Source organism: Cetorhinus maximus, chromosome 18, assembly GCF_964194155.1.
Source record: "Cetorhinus maximus chromosome 18, sCetMax3.hap1.1, whole genome shotgun sequence".
Lineage (NCBI taxonomy): Eukaryota > Metazoa > Chordata > Chondrichthyes > Lamniformes > Cetorhinidae > Cetorhinus > Cetorhinus maximus.
This window is the reverse complement of record NC_135896.1, coordinates 52,170,194-52,189,792: the sequence shown is the minus strand read 5'-3', so window position 1 is coordinate 52,189,792 and position 19,599 is coordinate 52,170,194. Positions and strand designations below refer to the sequence as shown.

The following is a 19,599-nucleotide window of genomic DNA, read 5'->3' as shown; positions in this document are numbered from 1 at the left end:
GCTATAATCATAAATGGTTTTGAGTTTCTCTAGCTCCTCTTCAATGACTTCCGTTTCCTAAAAAGCTTTTCCTCTACATCATTTGCACAATGTTTTAGACTTCTTTTTGCTCTTTGTACATTTCTTGATTATTTCTTTTTTGCCTTCCATTTGTGGGCTATGACATTTCTCATGCCTGCTTTATTCTATTTTTTCTTTAAAGGTGTCATTGGTCTCACATTCTTTGAACTATTCTTTAAACGCAGTGGCTCTAAATTTCCACAAGGGTTCTCTCGATCTCCTGCCATAACTTTGGCAGAGCTCTCCGAGAAAGCTGCAAATGCCGTTTTCAATTGCTTATTCCATTTGTTCAGATGCTCCACCCATTGAAGTAATGCAAGGAAATGGAGAGAATCCCCATGGAAATCCAGGGTGGGTGTTTGTTTACACTGTATAATGCATTTTACTTTTTCAGATTAAAATGTTTGATTCAGGTAAAATAAGAACAAAATAGTACATGGCAAATATGCTTGAAGAAATCTGTGATTACCTAAGCATTGCAAATAAACTCATTTCAGCAGTAAGGTTGTTCACCTAACATTGAAAAAAGTAGAAGAGTGGTGAAGTAAAATGTTGTGAGCACCGAAGCTCGTTTAATTGTAAGATAACTTTTATCCTTTTTAAGGTGCTGCTGAAATGTAGTATTAGAAACTCCATCTCTGCATTATAATGGGTAAACCCAAGGGACATGCAATATTCGGCATGATTTAAATGAGGCTGGCAATCTGCAAACACATGTTGTGCACCACCACCACCACCACCCTCCCCCTCCCCCTGCCCCCCACCCCACCGCCCCAAGGTGGCTCACCAGTGAAATGTGATCAGATTCCAGGCTGCTGTGTTGCTGCAGTAGACCTCAGGTAGGTCTTGGAAGGTGTTGAGGGCAAGATTGGGATGCAACCAAGTTGCAGCTAGCAATTTTCAGGCTTGAGCTGCAAACAAGTTGAGAGAAGCACACCTGCTCTTGCTGACTCCACAGGCCTGATTTTAGCTAATTCAAAACCCACCCGCTTGCACAGAGTTAAATTTGAGTCCCACGTTCAGGTAGATATTTTACAAAACTTACCTTTATGGTGGCTGGCTTCCTGTGGTTCCTTCAAGTTAGATTGGACATATCACAGATTTTACCATGCATAGCCAGGCCTGTGCCGGCTGCATTCAGAACAAACCTATTTGGAAAGGTAGTTTGAAAAATGGTGTTAGGCCCCTTTCTTGCATATGCAAATGACATAATACTTACTTCAGGCCCAGGCCCTGGAGGCTGTTTTGATGCCTATACCAATATTGCAGCTGATGCACTTACAGCACAGAATTTGTGCATACCCCCACCCACCATGTTTGATGCTTTTACACATGTTTTATGTCGTAAAATGGGAGCAACATTATCCAATGACTAGGCCTTTGTAATAGCCCAAAGTTAGAGAAGTATGCTTTTCAATGACAAAGATGAAAGCAGTAGGGAAAGGATTGAATTTTAACATGACTGAGTTAACAGATTAATGGAATTTGTCAAGAGTTCAAAAGTTACTCCCAATATATTTGGTAATTGTGAAATTAAAAATTACAAAAGGGGGGTGAAACGAGCTCATAGTGAAGCGGCAGCTGAGGTTTTGTGCCTGATCTTCTTTCCACTGAAGTTTACAGAATGTTCGTTCAAACTCTTGTTGGAAACTGGTTTCATAGTCTCACAATTGTTTTTATCTGTTTTGAGATATATTTTCCAAATCAACAGAAAATGAAAACTGATGCAATAAAAAAATTTGCTGCTGTCTCACTACAAGTCCATTTCACACTGCTGATGCGGACCAATTTCACCCACAAAATGTCCAAAATGTCAAGAAGGACTGAGTGTTTCAATCCAAAGTGGGTTTTCTGTATATCGATGCAAAAGTAGCTGTAAAACTCAGCAGTAAAGTTTAATGATCCAACTCCCAAGCACATTAAAGATGGCTGATGTATAACACCCACTCACATGATTGGATCACCTGTGAACTATGAAAAGTAAATTATTAATCTTTTTTCATGTTATAAGAATGCACTAACATGCTCTGCTCAAATGTTTAAGCACACATGCAATGCGACGGACTACTTTGTTGCTGAGCTCAGTAGACCTGTGATGATGGCAGTCAGCCTGCACATCATGCTCTGGATACCAATCCGGAAAATGAAAAAAGTGATATAGCCAGAAAAGGAGGTAGTTAACAAATGTTAAAGAAATACATGGAACTAAATCTCTTACAAACTATTATACAAGAATCTAAGTTATTGAATAATTTTATATGCTGATCTAAGTACATCATGTTTAATGTCAAAACTGTTAATGGAACAGTTCACAGTACATATGGAACTAATAGGCATATACACTGGTTCAAGTTCTATGTTACTTGTTTTCTGGTAATAGTTCCAAGCTGCAAAGTACAGCTGTAAGGCCAACCCAGACAGTTCTTTGTGCTTACTTTGATAATAGGGGGGCCTACAAGTGTCAGGATAGAGGAAGGGCAGGGACGTTTGGCTGTGAAGTCTGACTGATGTAAAACAGATGGGGCTTAGATGAAGGCCAATACAAAGAAACAATCAGGCCATTCAACACGGCTAGCTAGCCACCTCAGTGAATTGAATGCAGACAATTATAGTATCAATTCTTAATACTTCAAACAAAAGGCGCTCATGTCGCTATGAGTTTTGGATTTGTTACTGTCAGAATAAGCAGGGTAGACCTTTTTCAGGAAGAGCTGCACTTGTTTACATCCTCCACAATCTCTCTCTATATATTATATAAATATAAATAAATATGTATTAAAAATATACACCCACATACACACTTATAGCTGTCAAAGAACCTGAGTTTAAATAGGATACTGATGGGTAAGCCCTGGGCAGATTCCAATAAACTTTCTCTATTAATGAAAATCTTATAATCGGAAAACCTAGGGTGGAATTTTACAGCCCCACCCGCTGGCGAGATTTTCCACCCACTCGCGAGATTTTCCACCCGCTGGCGAGATTTTCCACCCGCTGGCGAGATTTTCTACTCATGCCAAAGTCAATGGACTTTTGAACAGCTCACAGCAATTTACAGCCCCGCCCCCACCGCGACAGGGTCGTAAAAGTCCGCCCCTAGTGAGGAGATTTTTGTAATCCTTCTTAAAATTGCATGATTCTCATAATATCTTTTTTCAACAATAAAGCCTGCAGTGCATGTGACTGTCCTCAATAATTTTCATACAACAAACGCAAAAATTACCTGGTTAAAAAGACGTTAGATATCATCTTATGCAATACCACTGCTATTGTCCATCGATCCAGGCACTACAGGGTCAGTGTGTTATGCATCCTGCTAGCTCCAAAAACCTTTTCATTTGTTCCATGAGGTTTAGTGGTTAAAAGGTAATGCAAAGATGTGGAAAGTGCTAGCCTGCACATTTCTTCACAACCTTCTCCAAGTTTCTGCTCTGCAGATATCTTGCAACATCAGCCACCTCCATTTTAAAATGTGAATGATTTTTATTATGGCACCAATATATACTGCAAATGGATATGACAATTAGCAATGGAACATCACACCTGAATTTAAAATATTTTGATTTTAAGTCAGTTTATTATTTTAACTTTCATTTAATTATTATTTTAACTTTTGTTTTTGATCACACTGAGCTATTCTTAAATTTAAAAGAAAGATAATATAAACTATCTCCCATCGCAAATATAGGGCAGAATTTTGTCCTTGGTGGGCGGGCGGGATGGTCGGGAAGCCGACCGCTGCCTGCGATCGGCACCGCACCACAATTTCATGCTGGCGGGCCAATTAAGGCCCTCAGCGCTACCTGTACGGCGGCGGGGGTGAGGGCGCGAGCGGGCAGTGACGAGCTTCGTGCATGCATGCGTGTGAGCGCTTCATAATCTCCCTGAGGCACAGAGCTGCCCCAGGGAGGTGAAGAGATATATAAAAAAAATAAAGAAAATAAAAATGTCCTCATGTGACTCTGTGACATGAGCAGGGACATGTTATTAATTCAATTGTAAAACTTTTATTTTATATTTATTTGCTTTTGGAAACCTCATCCTGCCCATGGATGAGGTTTCCAAAAAAATTGCAAAGGCTGCTTAGCCTTTTCACCTGCCCGCCAACAGTTAGGTTGGACGGGCAGTGAAAAATTTAGCTTAATTGATTATTTAATGGCCTTAACAGGCCTTTTAACTGTCGGTGGGCGTGCTGCCGACTCTGGCGCGTGCCCGCCGGCCGAACTATCGTGCGACTGTGTGTTGACGTCGGCACGCTCAGCTGACATCAACGTGCGTCATTTCATGCTCGAGCGGGTCGGGTGCGCGCCCGCCCACCAAGTGAAAATTTCAGCCCATAGAAAAGAAAGATAATATGAAACTATCTCCCATTACAAAAATAGATGCAGAAATTGCAGACACTGGGTCTGGAAGAAAAGGAAAATGACTAGCATTTACATAGTGCCTTTCAAAACCTCAGGATATCCCAAAGTGACACAGCCAATGGAGCATTATTGAATTGTCGTCACTGTTATAATTTAGAAGACAGCCTGTCTAGTTGCAGAGTTTAATGTCTTTAATCTAAACTGAAGAGTCCCTTCAAAGTATTTTAACTGTTGCGTTTGTTGACATAAAAGTAAATTTACTGATGCTGTGCTCCCAGTGAGAGTTCCACTGATAGTTAGAATAGGTTGGAGATAAGGCCACATCATTGTGGCCCTGGTTCCATGATTCACATTCCCTTCAGGAGAGGTTCCCTGTTGGGGATGCAATAATGGTGAATTTCCCTTATAGTTTCAACTTATATTTTAAAACCATGAAATCAAAGTTGTGAATCACTGCTTGCAATTTAAATTGCTCACAGAGGTCATATTTTATTAATAGCACAGAAGTAAGAAGATGGTAACGCATGCTTTGTTATAGCTTTATCCTGGGAGTAGCCCAGTACTCCAACTATGGCACTCACAGCCTTGATACAGATTCAAACTCTGATACTCCCAATGAGTGAGTATTACAGATATTTTGTGGGCTGCAAAATGGAGCAGCTCATGGTAGCAAATGTAAGGAGCCCTTTTCTGTCTTCTTAAGCACATTACCTGCCACAGGAACTAATGAAATGGCACTGACAGTATCCATGGAGACATTTAGACTGAGAATATATTAATCTCTCACCTGCAGGGTTATGTGGTGGCAGGAAGGCAGGGCAAGAATATAAAGTAGGGTAGAATTACAAAAGCTATGATTTTATCTTAAGAGAAAGGATAAAATTGTTCCAGCGGCAAATAGAGTAAGAAGAATACAATTCTTGAGTTAACTTAGCCCAGTGTGTAGCTCTCTCACCTTTGAGTTCTGAAATGTGAACATGTCATATAGGCTAACATTCCAATACAATACTGAGGGTGTGCTGTATTGTCAGAGGTGCTGTCAGCTGGATGGTTCTTAAACCATGCCTTCATCTGACTGCTTTGGTGATTCAAGTGGACAATGAAAATCCCATGTCTTTATTCAAAGAAAAGCAGGAAATTTTCCCAATGCCCTAACTTACATTCCTCCCCCAGCCAATACCAACAAAAACAGATTAACTATCACTCATTTAATTGGTGTTTAAGGAATCTTACTGTGCACAATATGGCTGCTGAGTTTACCAATATGACAGTCATGCATGTCAAAGTGATTTGAAACTCTTCAATGAGATATGATAAAGCCTTTACCCAAAACTAATGAAACAGTGCAATGTATTAAATACAGTAGTTTGAAAAATATGCTGCAATGGATTAAAACTGTGTATTAAGAGATGGGATTACTTTTATAAATCTCAAGCTTCAATTTGCCAACATATACTGAACATTTTCTAATGTAATTAGTAAAAATACAAACTGCATTGCACTATATGTTCACAAATATTATGCTTTTTGATTCATAACGTTGTGTATTAACCCTCCATTTATATCTCTTCTCAGCCATTCCACAACTAAGATGAGAAGTGGCGTACATGCTCCCAGACTTCTACGAACTGCACTCTAGAGCCAAACACAAGGAGGCCCATGAGACTGATCAGGCTGACTTTTAAGCAGCTTTCCCCCTTTCAACTTGTACTCAACTCCTCATTTCAAGAGCACAGCTAAGACCTAGCCCGGCAGTGCTGGGAATCACAGGCAAGAACCTGTGACCTACCAGGCATATCCTCTATTTTCACAATTGTTGATAAGAAATATTACTTTGATAAAAATTGAAGTGATGTGGCAGATGAGCTGTGGAGCAGTCAGTTGTTTGGAGTAATGTGCTTTACACCAGATGTCACCTTGGGGATATGCTGCTGACAGGAAATCGCAATCAGTGAACAGAGACACAACATACAAATGACAAGCATTTGGAAAACCACAGAAAGCTGGAGTGTCAGCAGTTAAATATCAGATTTCTTCAGCAGCAGTTTTTAAAACCCCTTTCCTGTCCCACAGTGCAGCATATTTGCTGTTTTTACTGTAAGCCATGGTATAGTTGACTACAGCTGCCATCTTGTGGTGATGCAGAATATAGCAATTGAAAATAATATCTTCTGCAGACTGCTCTCCAGTGAACAAAGCTGGTTATTACAATAGACTTATCTTTGTATGTGCTGCCTGTAAAACAATTATCAAGGAAGAATACTAATGAGCAATATATAAACTTGAAAATTTTCATGTGAGCATTAGGAAAAATGATTGAGATAATAGTCCTGAACATTCACAGCTGATCCAACATAATTTCTCAATACATGTGACAGGAGTCTGTCCCTAAACATCTGAACAGGAGTAGGCTATTCAGCCCCTTGTATCTGTTCAATTAGATCATGGCTTAATCTAGATCTATATTCTATTTATCTTCCTTTTCCCCAATCCAACAACTGGTGCACCAGAAAACAAAGCTGGGATCCAGGTACCTTGGGTCCAAGCCGTGTGCAGACTGTTGAGGGAGGGGAGCTTTTGCATGTCCCAAAAATAGCTATCGTCATAAAGGGTCAGGGCTAGGCCTGGGATTCCCTGCACTGGGAGTTCACATGTTAGAGGGACCCAGCGTAGGATTGGTGGATCAAATCAGGGGTATTCAGTCCTAGCAGAAGTGAGGTCCACCTGTGGGCTCAAACCCCTAAAGATTCATTGGGCTAAATATAAAACATTGAAGTGGTCCCTTACATAGCAGCTGAGAGGGTAACTTATAAATCTCTGCAGGGAAGGAAAACTGGCAGAGCCCTGATTCAGGAATTTTTATGCTGGATTTTCTGGCCTTCCTGTTAGGAACGATGCACCAGATGCAGTATTGTGCCTACCGTGGGTATGCAAATAAGGGAAAATCCCCTTAATCCTGGAATGTCTGCCAGGGTCAGTGGTGGAGGTTACTGACAGATGCAGTCTATGATTTTCAGTGCCAGGGCATTTTCTTGAATGGAAAATATTTTGCATCAAGAATGCTATCATTAATTAAGAATAATTTAACCTAAGTAGTATCAATGTATAAATAGGTTTGCTTTAAAAGAGAAAATATAACCAAAGAAGTCAGCTAAATTTGTGCTTTGCACAGTGATTTATTCTGCTTTGCAATATATTAATGCACCTCAACTGGTTATTGACACATTATAAACATTTTAACAAATAGTCCCATTACAGACAGGAAGTTTTCAACCACCCAGTAGTATGCATTTTGCCATGTCTTAAGGTTCCCTACACATTATAATAAATAAAGGGAGCTACTCTGTAATCCACAGACTGCTACCTAAAGCATGTCACCTCCACTGCTGTGTGTGGGTGGAGGACAGGACTGAAATGAAATTATTTCCTACAAAGCATATACATGGAGCACTACATAATGTTCTTCATCATTCCTTGTTCCTTAAACAAAATGAATTCAAATCATACAAAACATAAAACTCAAAAACCAGAATATTTTTAAAAAGCTCATTGCATATGGTCCTACAGCTTTCCATTATCTTCTATATTGTACTTTGTGGACTGCATGGCCAGAATTTAGTGATGGCAGCGGGACCCAGGGTTGCATCTTGTCATCCCTATTAAGGATAGCTACCTGCCCCCAAGGGCCGTCAGTCAACCAGAAGGCGTGCAGCTCATCAGCGCCACCAGGAGCAGTGGCCAGTGTTGGGCTGAGCCTGGGGTAGGAGGACACATCGATGGACATGTGCCCTCACAACCAGGTAAGTGATGTCTGAGGGTCAGAGCGGGTCAGACAGGCCCCAGCAATGGGGGTGGGGGGGTGTGTGGTTTGGGCTGATAAAGGCAGCCACAGCCACTGGGAGGAGGCCATCCTTGGGCCAAAGTCTGCCCAAAATGGAGGGCCCCCCATTGCGGAAGCTGTCAGGCCGTCTCCCCACATGGCAGAGGGCCCACCCACTGCCGGCTAGATGTCAGGGGAGGCGGGAAGAAGCCCTCAAATGACCAGTCAAATGGCTCAATTGGCTTATGGGTGGAAGAACTGTCCTCCACCTTCCTCGCCACTGATAAAATGGCAGCGGAAAAATTACAGGTACTCCACCCACCAGACCTGTCATGTCATGTCATTTTACAGCCCCCCTGAGTCCCAGCCCATCCACAGAGAGCTGGTAAAATCCAGCCCCATGTTTCCTGAGTCATGTATTTGTGGGTCCTGCCCGCACCCCAGAGATAATGTTTTGCTGAGACTGCACAGATTCTTAAACTCTCCCAACATTTTTCCAGCAAAGGCCCCTTTTCCTATTTGTAAAATTGCAATGGTCTTCTTTCCTACGCTATATGTAAGAGAATTTTACCCACTGCTCAAAACTATTGCTATACACTATTTTTCTTTGGCCTGTTTAATCTCAAGTACTCTGAGCAGTAATGATGATCTTTCTATGTGAGATTTACAATGGTGTTACATGTATCGGGGCAATGACACTTTAGGAATGTTTGCTTTCCTCTGCATCTCCTATCCCAACTGCCCTCTACAAAATTTGCTAATTTGTACCTTCTATCCTGCCATTACCAGTTTCAGCTCCTCCTTTGTTCATTTTAAATGGTGTTAGGATTCTGCTCATACAGCATGGTGGAGACCCGCAAAGATTTGAATAACTAGGCAATCTTATGAGTTCAGGGAATCCTGCCCAGGCTGCATACGGCACCAAATCTCACTGCAGGAATTCACTCAGCATTACACTATGCTGAGGGAGAGAAAAGGTTAACTGACTTTCCCATCCAAGAATGCAGCTCTTACATTCCTATTCGAAAATAGATTGAGCCTTTAGCTGGATCAGTAAGTAAATTCTCCATCAGCTGCAGCACTGAGGATATAGAAAGGCAGAAAGAATCCAGTTCAATCTCAGGCCTCTGCTGTTTAGTCATTTCAGCCAGAATGGTGTGGGGATGGGGGCACTCAAATTGATCTCATGTCCTAGACTAGAGAGGGAAATAAAAAACAATTAGCTACTGTTTCCCAAGTGGCTTATACTGGAAAATACATCTCTGTGCTGGTGAGAAATCACGTACATTTGGGATGAGGTACCTGAGAGTGTTTGGCAACTGTTGGACTGTACCCCAGCATAATTCAGGGACTGTAACAGTGGGGGAGATCACATAGTGATTTTTAAAAGCTGTGCTGGCAACATTCCTTCTAACTTTTTTCAAAGTGCATGAGCAATTTATTTAAATATGCAGCTACTTGAAATTATTTTGCTTGGCTGCACACCATGGGAATTTAAAGGGACAGACTTGCGCCTGGCCTGTGCGGAGACTCTCGTGTTGCTGTAGGGCCACACAGCTTCGAAAAAACATTGCTTGCAGGCACCTAGAGACACAAAGGCCCGGATTTTTGCCATGATTGAGAGGCTCTCTGTCATGGTGAAAATCCCAGAAATGGCCGAAAATGCTAAGTCCCATCCCGAATCTGGCAATTCCTATCTTCACAGGGGTGGGACTGGAGTTGGACCAGGTTTTGCGCATTTGCGATTCGTGGAGGCAGCTGGTCATTTAAATCAACAGTTGCCTCCACTGAAGTGGGATTTTGGAAGGCCAGGAGTGTGAAATCTGGAATGTGCAGATTAGAACAGGTAAGAGGAGGTCTGAACTCGGAGGATGCATTTGGAAAGCCAGGGTACCCACTTTGGATAATGTCCCGGGACACCTTTTGGAGAGATAAGGCACTCTTTTGGAGCGGTAAGGCACCCTTTGGGATTCTTAAAAGTTAACATGACTGTGCACTTTTTATGCACAAGCTTATTGGAACTGTCCAGCTATCAAGGAAGTCTTAAAGAGCTGTCCAGCTGTCAAACCTGTAAAAGCTGTCCAGGGTCAAAGCTGTCCAGGTAGTGTCAAAGTTGTCAAACCTGTTCAGGAAGTGTCAAAGCTGTCAAGGAACTGTCCAAGGATTACTAGGTGAATTGGCATGGAGGTGGTGGTGGATGGGGGGGCATGGGTTGGCATGAGTTGGCACTAAGTTAGCATGGGGGTAATATGGAGTGGGTAGAGGGGCACTAAGTTGCCATAGGGGTGTGAGGGGCCATGGGTTGGCATAGGTTGGCATGGATGGGGCATAGGGAGTGTGTGGGGGGTTGAGAGGTGAAGGCTGGAGGGATGTTTTGGTTTTATTGTTTTTTTTATTTCAGCACAGTGCAGCAGCACAGAGGCAAGCCTTCTGCCCAGCCAGCCTCCACACCAGGCAGCCTGTGCATTCATTCAGGGGTCAACTGCCCTGACTCCTTTTTCAGCCTGCCCCACCCGCCCAATTGAAAAACCCACCTGTGGGCAGCCATTTTTAAAGGTCAGGTTCTCCTGACTCTGCAAACCTGACCTGGGGATGAAAATCTAGGCTATACAGTCTATGATCCAATGTGCCTCTTATAATTTCTGGGTTTGTGCTAGATATTACCTCAGGTTCAACACCACTGGTACCTCCTGTAAGAAATTACAGAGAGATGGGATATTGGGTTGCATGGGGATCTTGTGGAAAAGAGAAAGAAATGATGCAGCACAGGCAGTTATATAGACGTTCTCAATCTCAGTGATGAATAAATTCATGATCTTTTCACACTAGGCTGGAGATTGTATGTTACTTCTAGAATTTCTACTGGCATTTCTGCACAATATGAAATAATTTGTTACTATTATTGAGTCAATGAAAAATGATAAATGCTGTAAAAAGGAAACAAATACATGATAATGTAGGGATTTGATTCCTTAAAATACTGAAAATGCTTTTGTTCCCATTTCAAGTTTGAATTAACTGTGAAACATTAACAAATGTTTTATGATTTTGCAAATTGGATTGTACACTGAAACAGCTTCATTTATTTCAAGATGAAGTTTTTGCTCCCGAGAAGAAAACATACTTGCACCATATATTCCCAGAGGAAAGTTCTTAAATTTGAAAGGCTTTGAAAGTTCTTAAATTTTTGAAAAGCTTTGAATAACTGCATCCAACTATGGCACTGCTGCTGTTGGGTAGACAGACACAACACAGCAACCAGGCTCTAGGTATAAGAGATATACTGAAGCTGACTTACTTGGCTGTATGGTATCCGTGGTTCTACTTTCAACTTTTATCACTAGTGCAGTTGCTGGTTTTTGCTCCATCGCTGATATGTCATCGCCCTAAAGAAACTTGCAATAAGTCATATGAAGTCTAAGTCACTTTTCACAAGATTTTCAACAAGTACTGATGCCTTAGTCAGGAATGTGATCCTAACCCTAAAGTATGTTCTTTTTAAACTACTAAATAATTTACCGAAATTATTTTTTAATAGCCATTTGCATGAATTACTTTAGATCATCCAACGTAATGTTGGTGTAGATGAAAGTTAACGTATTAGAAAATTAAGCAAAATTTGAATTTTTAGCCCCTGATGAGGTCGGGCTGGATGCGGGCAGGCACGGGATTTCAGCCATTTTCCTGTAAGTGGGATGGTTGGAGGGGGGGATGTAATGGGGGGCGTGGAGGCAGATATATCCGCCCGCAAACATCAGATACCTAATTCACCTTTTAAAAGAGGCTATTAAGCCCATTGTGGAAGGCTAACTAGAATTTGCTAGGAGGCAGTTTCCAGGCGCCTTAGAGATCCTTCCTGCCTGCCTAGCTTGAGCTGCAGCAACAGGTTGCCCTATGGAAGGGTTTCCCCTTGCATCAACCTGGCACCCACACTGGTGGTCGGGCTGCTGATTGTATTTTTTACTTTAAATTTCAAAAAAAGTTGGAGTATGGATGCCTCCACCTTGGGATGGCTCTCCTTCACTTACCTGTAAAGGCACTCAATTGTTTCTTTCAAGATGGAGAGCTTCCTAATGGTTCTTCAGCTTTGAGAGCCCACCTGCCACCCTTAGTTGGACCAACAGCCTACCCTCTGGGTAGTAATTGGCCAATTCAGGGAAAATCACCATTGGGTGACTGTTCCCACATAGTGCAGGCTTCTGACTCCATTTTAGCCTGACAGCAGGATCCTGAAGCCCATGGGAATAATCCTGCTCATGGCTTTGTCATAAGAAACTAATAAGAAATGAGAAAACTACTTACAGAAGCGGTTTTTGTATCACTCAAGTGTATCTCCTATCTGGATAAGTTAGGGTTACAGTTATGGGACCAGAGGCAGATGCTGATGTGGTGTTGTGTCTGACCTCCTCATTGAGAATGGCGTAGGTAGCTGGTCTAGGAACTAATATTACAATTTATTTTCAGAGTTTGTTGGCAGGGAGTTTGACAAGATCTTCGGAAGTATTTTTGGAAATCTGAGAGATACTCGATTTTAATTTTCACTTATATATAGATGGTAGCAGAAAACATAGTCATCCTATAAAGGCATGAAGAACAACTTTGTCAATTTTCACCACAGACCAGTGAAGTCAAATTCCTTTTAAAAACTGTACAGCAGGAACAGTGGTGAATCAATTATCTATATGTCATTCATCTGGACTGTTCAATCACCCAATGCCCTTTCTTACAAGTTCTGAAAATCACTTTAAAAATTCTTTCGAGTTATCAACAGTCACAGATTGCAACTCTTTCGAGTACAATCACAGTTCTTGGTTTCCGGGAGTGGGACATGAACCCACAACCCTCTGATTCAAAGGCGAGGGTGCTATGAACAAGGTGCACACAGTACAATACATAATGAATGGAAAACCTGGTGTACTGCTTGACTATCTGAATAAGTTCATTACCAGAACGCCATAAAGTTCCAGTCAAGTTAAACAATTAAGGTTCTACTGGTATTGCAGTGGATTCAGATGGGCAGGGTTGCTGATATTCACACTGATAAAATCATCATAAATAAAACAAGTGCTGTAATAAAATGTACTTAAACTATGGATGTGATATAATTACACAAGAAAATCTTGCTACATACGATGTAACAGTTTTCATTGAACTACAGTCACTTTTACATCAGTGAAGCCAAAGTACTGTTTTACATTTAATTGAATCAATACCTAAGTATTTTCAAGGAGATAAATCCCCTGGAGGTTTATCTGAAGTCAAATTGGAGTGGTGTGTAATGAAGGAATTATATGAGAGTTTGTTGTGACTTGTTCTATGTAAAATTAAGTTTATTCAATAATTTGATATTCTGATATTAGTTTAGTGTATGCAATGATTGCTGCTTCTTTGGATTACACTATTTCAAATTCACAGTTAAAAAGCAAAGTAAACATGTATAGCACACGTTCTGAGACTGGGTAGCACACTGAATTGGCACACTGCACTTTTAGTTTAGGAGTCTTAGTTCAAATCCTTCCCAAAACAATGGGCTGTAATGCTCCAATGGAAAACAAGTTTGTGTAGTTCCAACTGAGGCCCTAGTGCATGTGAACATACACCACAGAGTGCCCATATTCAGTGTAATTGGATCCAAATTGGAGATCTCAGCTGAACGGCCACAAGGATAGTTGGAGATTAAGTGGCACAGTAATGAGCATTCTATTGATGTTAAGAGTAGGTACAATGTGAAGGAAAAAGTAACAACTTTGGGTTACAAAACTAAAATATGTAGCTAGAATAAATAATTCAAGCCTTTGACATTCATTTTTGTTCAGCAGTATAACCCTTTTCTATCTGAAACTTTAAAGGCTAAATTGTAAGCATGGTCCATTTCCTCATGAGCCAATTTTGGGTAGATTTCCACCTTCACTGCTTTGGGTGATATTCTGGCAGTGTTAAGGGGATAGATTTTCACCTTCACCACCTAAACGCTAATCTGGCAGAAAGAATCACCTGCCAATTATAGAACCAGTTTGATTTTCATTCCTTTGATTCTATAAAGGGCAGGTGATTCTTTCTGCCAGATTAGTGCTCAGGTGGTGAAGGTGAAAATCCAACCCCTTAACACTTGAGCATCTAAATCACAATATAGCATGCCTCAAAAATAGGCCGCTATGATGAGAACCAGCCTTGGGCATTCCAATTTGTTCCAACAGCATTGTAAATATCTCACACTGGCTAAGGATGATACAGGATCTTTTGCCTTAACTGCTGCCTGGAACTTTCTTATCCCTTCAATATAGAGGCAAAATAATTTTTTTCAGCATGATCATAATTGGATGTTGAAAATTCAATAACTATTCTGAACTGAACTTTATTTTTCACACTCAATTAATTAAAACAATGAGCAGATATTTGAAATGGTAGTGAGTCATGAAGATCATTTGTTCACAAAATTTTGCAAAAACTCTGTGATGAAAGCTCATGCAGTCTTACAGTGCATACACTCATTAGTTTCTGCTAGATTGGGCGGCCTTTTACAATGTAGTTAATCTGAAATCAACCAAACCAGTGCAAAAGATTGAAGAATTTCATGCACAAATGAAGTCCAGTGCAAATATGAGCTCTGGGGTGTTATTGCACTAGTTAAAAAAAGTTTGCACCAAAAACCAGCCACGGCCACAAATCTGATTAGGTTGATCACGTCCCCAGATTGAATTATTCACCATTGAAAGCTTCTGCTAATTGTGCTAGCCTGTGGGCCTTCGAGGAGGCTCTTAAAAATTAGCTTTTATTGTAGTTGTAAGGACACAAATAGACATGTTTTAATTTCCTTAATTTACTATGAAACTGACTACAGGATACAAATGTAACTAGTAAAAGTATAGTTTGTTCTGAATAATTTGCAGTAATTTCAGATTGTATTACCTACACGTGGTGGACTACACACTGATTATTTTTAGTGATAACCCTGCTTTCAGCTATATTAATAAAAATGCACCAGATTAACACTCAAATATAATCATGGAATATTTTTAATGGATTTAAAAAAGACAGATGCTAAAACACTGCCTGAATCTGCTGGTTCCTGGAAATGTTTATGTTTGGCGATACGCAAATGAGTTTGAGCAGAAACTTGAGTTAAAAAAAACTTCTCAAAACTAGCACAATTTTAAGTTCAATTTGCACTCCGGGCCTCTGATTGTGCCCAAAACAAAGACTCCAGGCCATTATCTTTATTTTGCCTATGGCAGCTTTAAGTTACAGTAAGTAAACAACAACTGTTATCATCAACTATCGACATGCATTTTTTAGATCAGAAAAGAATACAGCTAGCCTTTAACCACAAAGGATGCCTACATAACAATTTCAGGTGCCAAAATTCCTATCTCTCCCCTCATCAGAATTCTCTGGCCTTCGTTCTAAGGGATGAATTTCCAGCAGCACCAGGTTTAACCCCCATTTTCTAGTCCATATGGCACTTACAATGGAGACACACCTTTAGTTAATTCATATTATCTGATAAATTAGTGCTAAGTTCCCCTCCTGTCATGTAGTAACATGTCTGGAGTTTTTGCCTAAAGTTTGATAATTACAGTATCTATGAACAAACCATCATTTCTGGGACTTCATTGGCAGTCCAACAATATCAGACAGTGACCGTGAAATCTAGGAGCACTGACACGTCTGATTAAGACAGGTTCATATCCAAAATGCTGAAACATTTTGTGTCCTAAAAAAAGAGTCTTAAAGTCCAAGTTCTAAATTTCAAAGTCTTTCCATTTTCTATCCCAGTCCACTTATAGTTTGTAACCTTTGTCCCAACACTCAGTCCTCTGCACAAGCAAGGTTAAGGGGAATAGATAAATTTCTGTTTGCTATCATCTTAGTGTAACAGCCACAATTTGTATAGTCTGGGGAGCTTGCTGTGTTTCTTTGCAGCAGACAAAATTATAAATCCTAAAACTTTGACTGGCTTTCGAATTGCTCCAAAATACAATGTACACAGTCTCCTTTCTGATTATTTGTGGTTAATTTTGATTGCAAGGTATTCAGTTACAACAGAAAACACTATTCTAAAAATAACTGTTCAAGCAGACTGGACCTCACAGGTGTTTACCTGTCCCCTATCCTCTGCCATTGGAGTCTTCTGGTGCACCCCTTTCATTCGACTGGTATGAAGTCCTGGGAGTGGAAATATTTCAAGATCTGCCAGGGTCATGGGTCCATAGCTGGCACCAAACTCTCTTCCATTCCTCTCTAAGAATACACAACCAATAGTATTATAATCATTCAAAGCATTAAAAATGATATATTATAAAAACATTGTGAACTGCAGAAACACCAAAGAATGCGGCTCTCCTGATCTGCTCCTATACTTGTTGCAATTATTTCCAACAAATTGTGACATAAATTCAGCACTGAAGATCGGGTAGCAAAATGGTCTAATTTATGGTGTTTGTCGCCAATATCATGATCAGAAGAAACAAGCAACATTCCTGCTATTCCTGCAAAGAAGGTGAAATTAAAATGTTGCTGAAATTTTAATCAAAGTTTACCTGAAATGAACGTTTCAAAAGTAAAATTCACCAAAATTACATTGATAAAAGCAATGATGGTAACGGAAGGAAAACATAACTTAGGCCTGGAATTTCCAGGAAGGTTTTGACGTAATTATGGTGTAAGAGCAGAGATCTTCTGTTTTCTTCTGAGAAAATCCACTTATTTCTGATTTGTGTCAATTTTACACCAAAACATCAGGGTAAACAAATTTCTTCTATCATTTGTGCCACTTCCGAGTTACATCAGCCAAAATCCCACTTAGCTTTTTCATATAACTCCACCCACAAACAAGTGATCAGAGAGTACAATTTTCCTGCATTTACACCAGTTCTAAATGGATGTAAGTTTACACCCCAAAATATTAAGTACAGGAGGTCCTAAAGTCACCATTTCTGGTGTCTTATATCCATTTTTTTAACGTCTTTTTGAGATGGACAATGCATTTTCTGTATATTTGAATGTTTTTTTAATGATATTAGATTCTGTTAAATTAAAAAGAGAATTGCTTCCACAAATGCATTCTATTAACATGGTATGCTTAACATACATAAATGATGGCTTGACAGCTTCAAATTTTATTTCCGTAACATCAAGAAGATAAATAGGGACCACAAGAAGATAGATGGTGTATATTCCATGCTTTCCTCAGGCCCAGATTGTTTATGCTGATTTGCACTTATTTCACATTAGTTTTTATGTTATACTGATGAGATTCTTAACAAATTTTCGTATGCATTGCCATCAGCAAGATCAATTTAGAAAACTATCACAGATTTCAGTGTAACACAGATTGAGGAAATTCTGACTCATTTTGCAAAAGACAGAATGCAGCTTATGAAAGTCTCAGTCTTAATAACACTATAACAGACTTATTGGCAGTGGTGCAGCTAATTGGTTCCAACAGTATTAGTGCAATGTATGGGTTTGGACTCCAAATGAACTTATTTGAAATCTGAGTTAATTCATTCTGCTGATTCTTTTTATAAAAACATTTATTATGAGATGTTAAAGTTGGGTATTGTGAATAAAAGTGGCTATCCTATAAAAGAACAGCTTCCTCTTAAAGGAATCTGAGTAGACACACAAATGCAAACATTACCTTAGTTTCATAATTGTACTGAGGATGTATAAAATAAATGAGAATGGTGAAGTGGTTTAGTTTCCTCATAAGTGTAGTTCCTCGTTGTACATCCTGCTTATACAACATGCATAGGGACAGCTATTTCTTTAAAAAATAGGAATTACCACAAGCATAGAGAGCATTTTAATATTCCCCATTACAACATGTAAGGTTCTTCTCACCTCTCAAGGCTAACTCTTGACTGTCACTATGAAAATCTGCTAACAGGGATAAAGTATTCAACTGATGGAGAATTGATACAAGACAGTACAGCTTTCCTCAATGTTAGAAAAACAGAATGAAAATGTAAGTATGTGACTTGTAAACACAAATTAAATAAAAATAGTTTATAAATTAAACCATTGTACAAAAAAAAAATCATTCTTCTGAGTACCCTTGTCCATGTATCATAAAAAGTTAGCACATAGGTACATCAAGTAATCAGGAAGGCAAATGGATTGTTGGCCTTTACTACAAGGGGTATTGAGTATAAAAGTAGGAAAGACTTTCTACAACCATACAGGGCATTGGTGAGACCACACCTGGAGTACTGTGTACAGTTTTGGACTCCTTAATAAGGGATGCATTTGCATTGGAGAAGGTTCACTAGGCTGATTCCTGGATAAAGGGGCTGTCTTATGAGGAAAGACAGAACAGGTTGGGCCTATGCTCATTGTTATTTTGAAGAACGAGAAGTGATTCTGATTGATACATTTAAGATTCTGAGGTGGCTTGACAGGGTAGATGCTGAGAGAATGTTTCCTCTTGTGGGGAAATCTAGAGCTAGGGATCGTCCATTTAAGAGAGAGTTGAGGAGAATTTCTTCTCTTAGAGTCTTTGAAATTCTCTTTCACAGAAAGCAGTGGAAGCTGGGTCACTGAATCTATTCACCACTGAGTTTGACAGATTTTTGTCCGACAAGTGAGTAAAGGGTTACAGGGAGGAACGCAGAGCTAAGGCAACAATCAGATCAGCTATGTCCTTATTGAATGGTGCAGCAGGCTCGATGGGCCAAATAGCCTGCTCCTGCTCCTATTTCTTATGATTTTATGATCTGATCAACCTTGTAAAAGGGATTTCATACAGATTGTCAAAGTGTGATAACATTGCAATAACAAGCTTTCCTACAGTTAGGATCATGAAGGGGGAATGAGGAGTTTCACACTCAATGCTATCATACATCATATGTGTTACAGAGCTTGGATGTAAGTGCTGGAAGAGAAAACAAAAATAGGCATGGTTTGTGCTCCTGACTGCGATATAATGACTTAAATACAAATGTGCCAGTGTGGATATTGGATGAGGACAGTATAAAATTTACTAAAATTGGCTTGTCCTTACCTAAGAAAGGATACTTTACCTAAAAAAGGATATACTTGCCATAGAGGGAGTGCAGCAAAGGTTCATCTGACTCATTCCTGGGATGGCACGATTGTGGAGATTGAGGAGAGATTGGGCCGACTAGATCTGTATTCACTGCAGTTTAGAAGAATGAGAGGGGATCTCATTGTAATGTATAAAATTCTGACAGGGCTGAACAGACTGGATGCAGGGATGAAGTTTCCTCTGGCAAGGGTGTCTAGAACAAGGGGTAACAGTCTCAGGATACGGGTTAGACGATGTAGGGCTGAGGTGAGGAGAAACTTCTTCACTCAGAGATGGTGAACCTATGGAATTCCCTACCACAGAAG

General features: G+C 40.1%; 1 protein-coding gene across 1 annotated transcript in view; it reads right to left on the bottom strand.

Annotated features, from left to right (window-relative positions):
* The window catches only part of kiaa0586 (KIAA0586 ortholog), a 657,376-nt gene that overhangs the window by 49,049 nt on the left and 588,728 nt on the right, over window positions 1–19,599 (bottom strand). The window contains exons 30-31 of the mRNA XM_078562702.1: window positions 16,346–16,485; window positions 11,543–11,630 (exon numbers count right to left, since the gene is read on the bottom strand). Of these exons, the coding sequence (XP_078418828.1) occupies window positions 11,543–11,630; window positions 16,346–16,485 (228 nt within the window). The remainder of the gene's footprint in view (window positions 1–11,542; window positions 11,631–16,345; window positions 16,486–19,599) is intronic.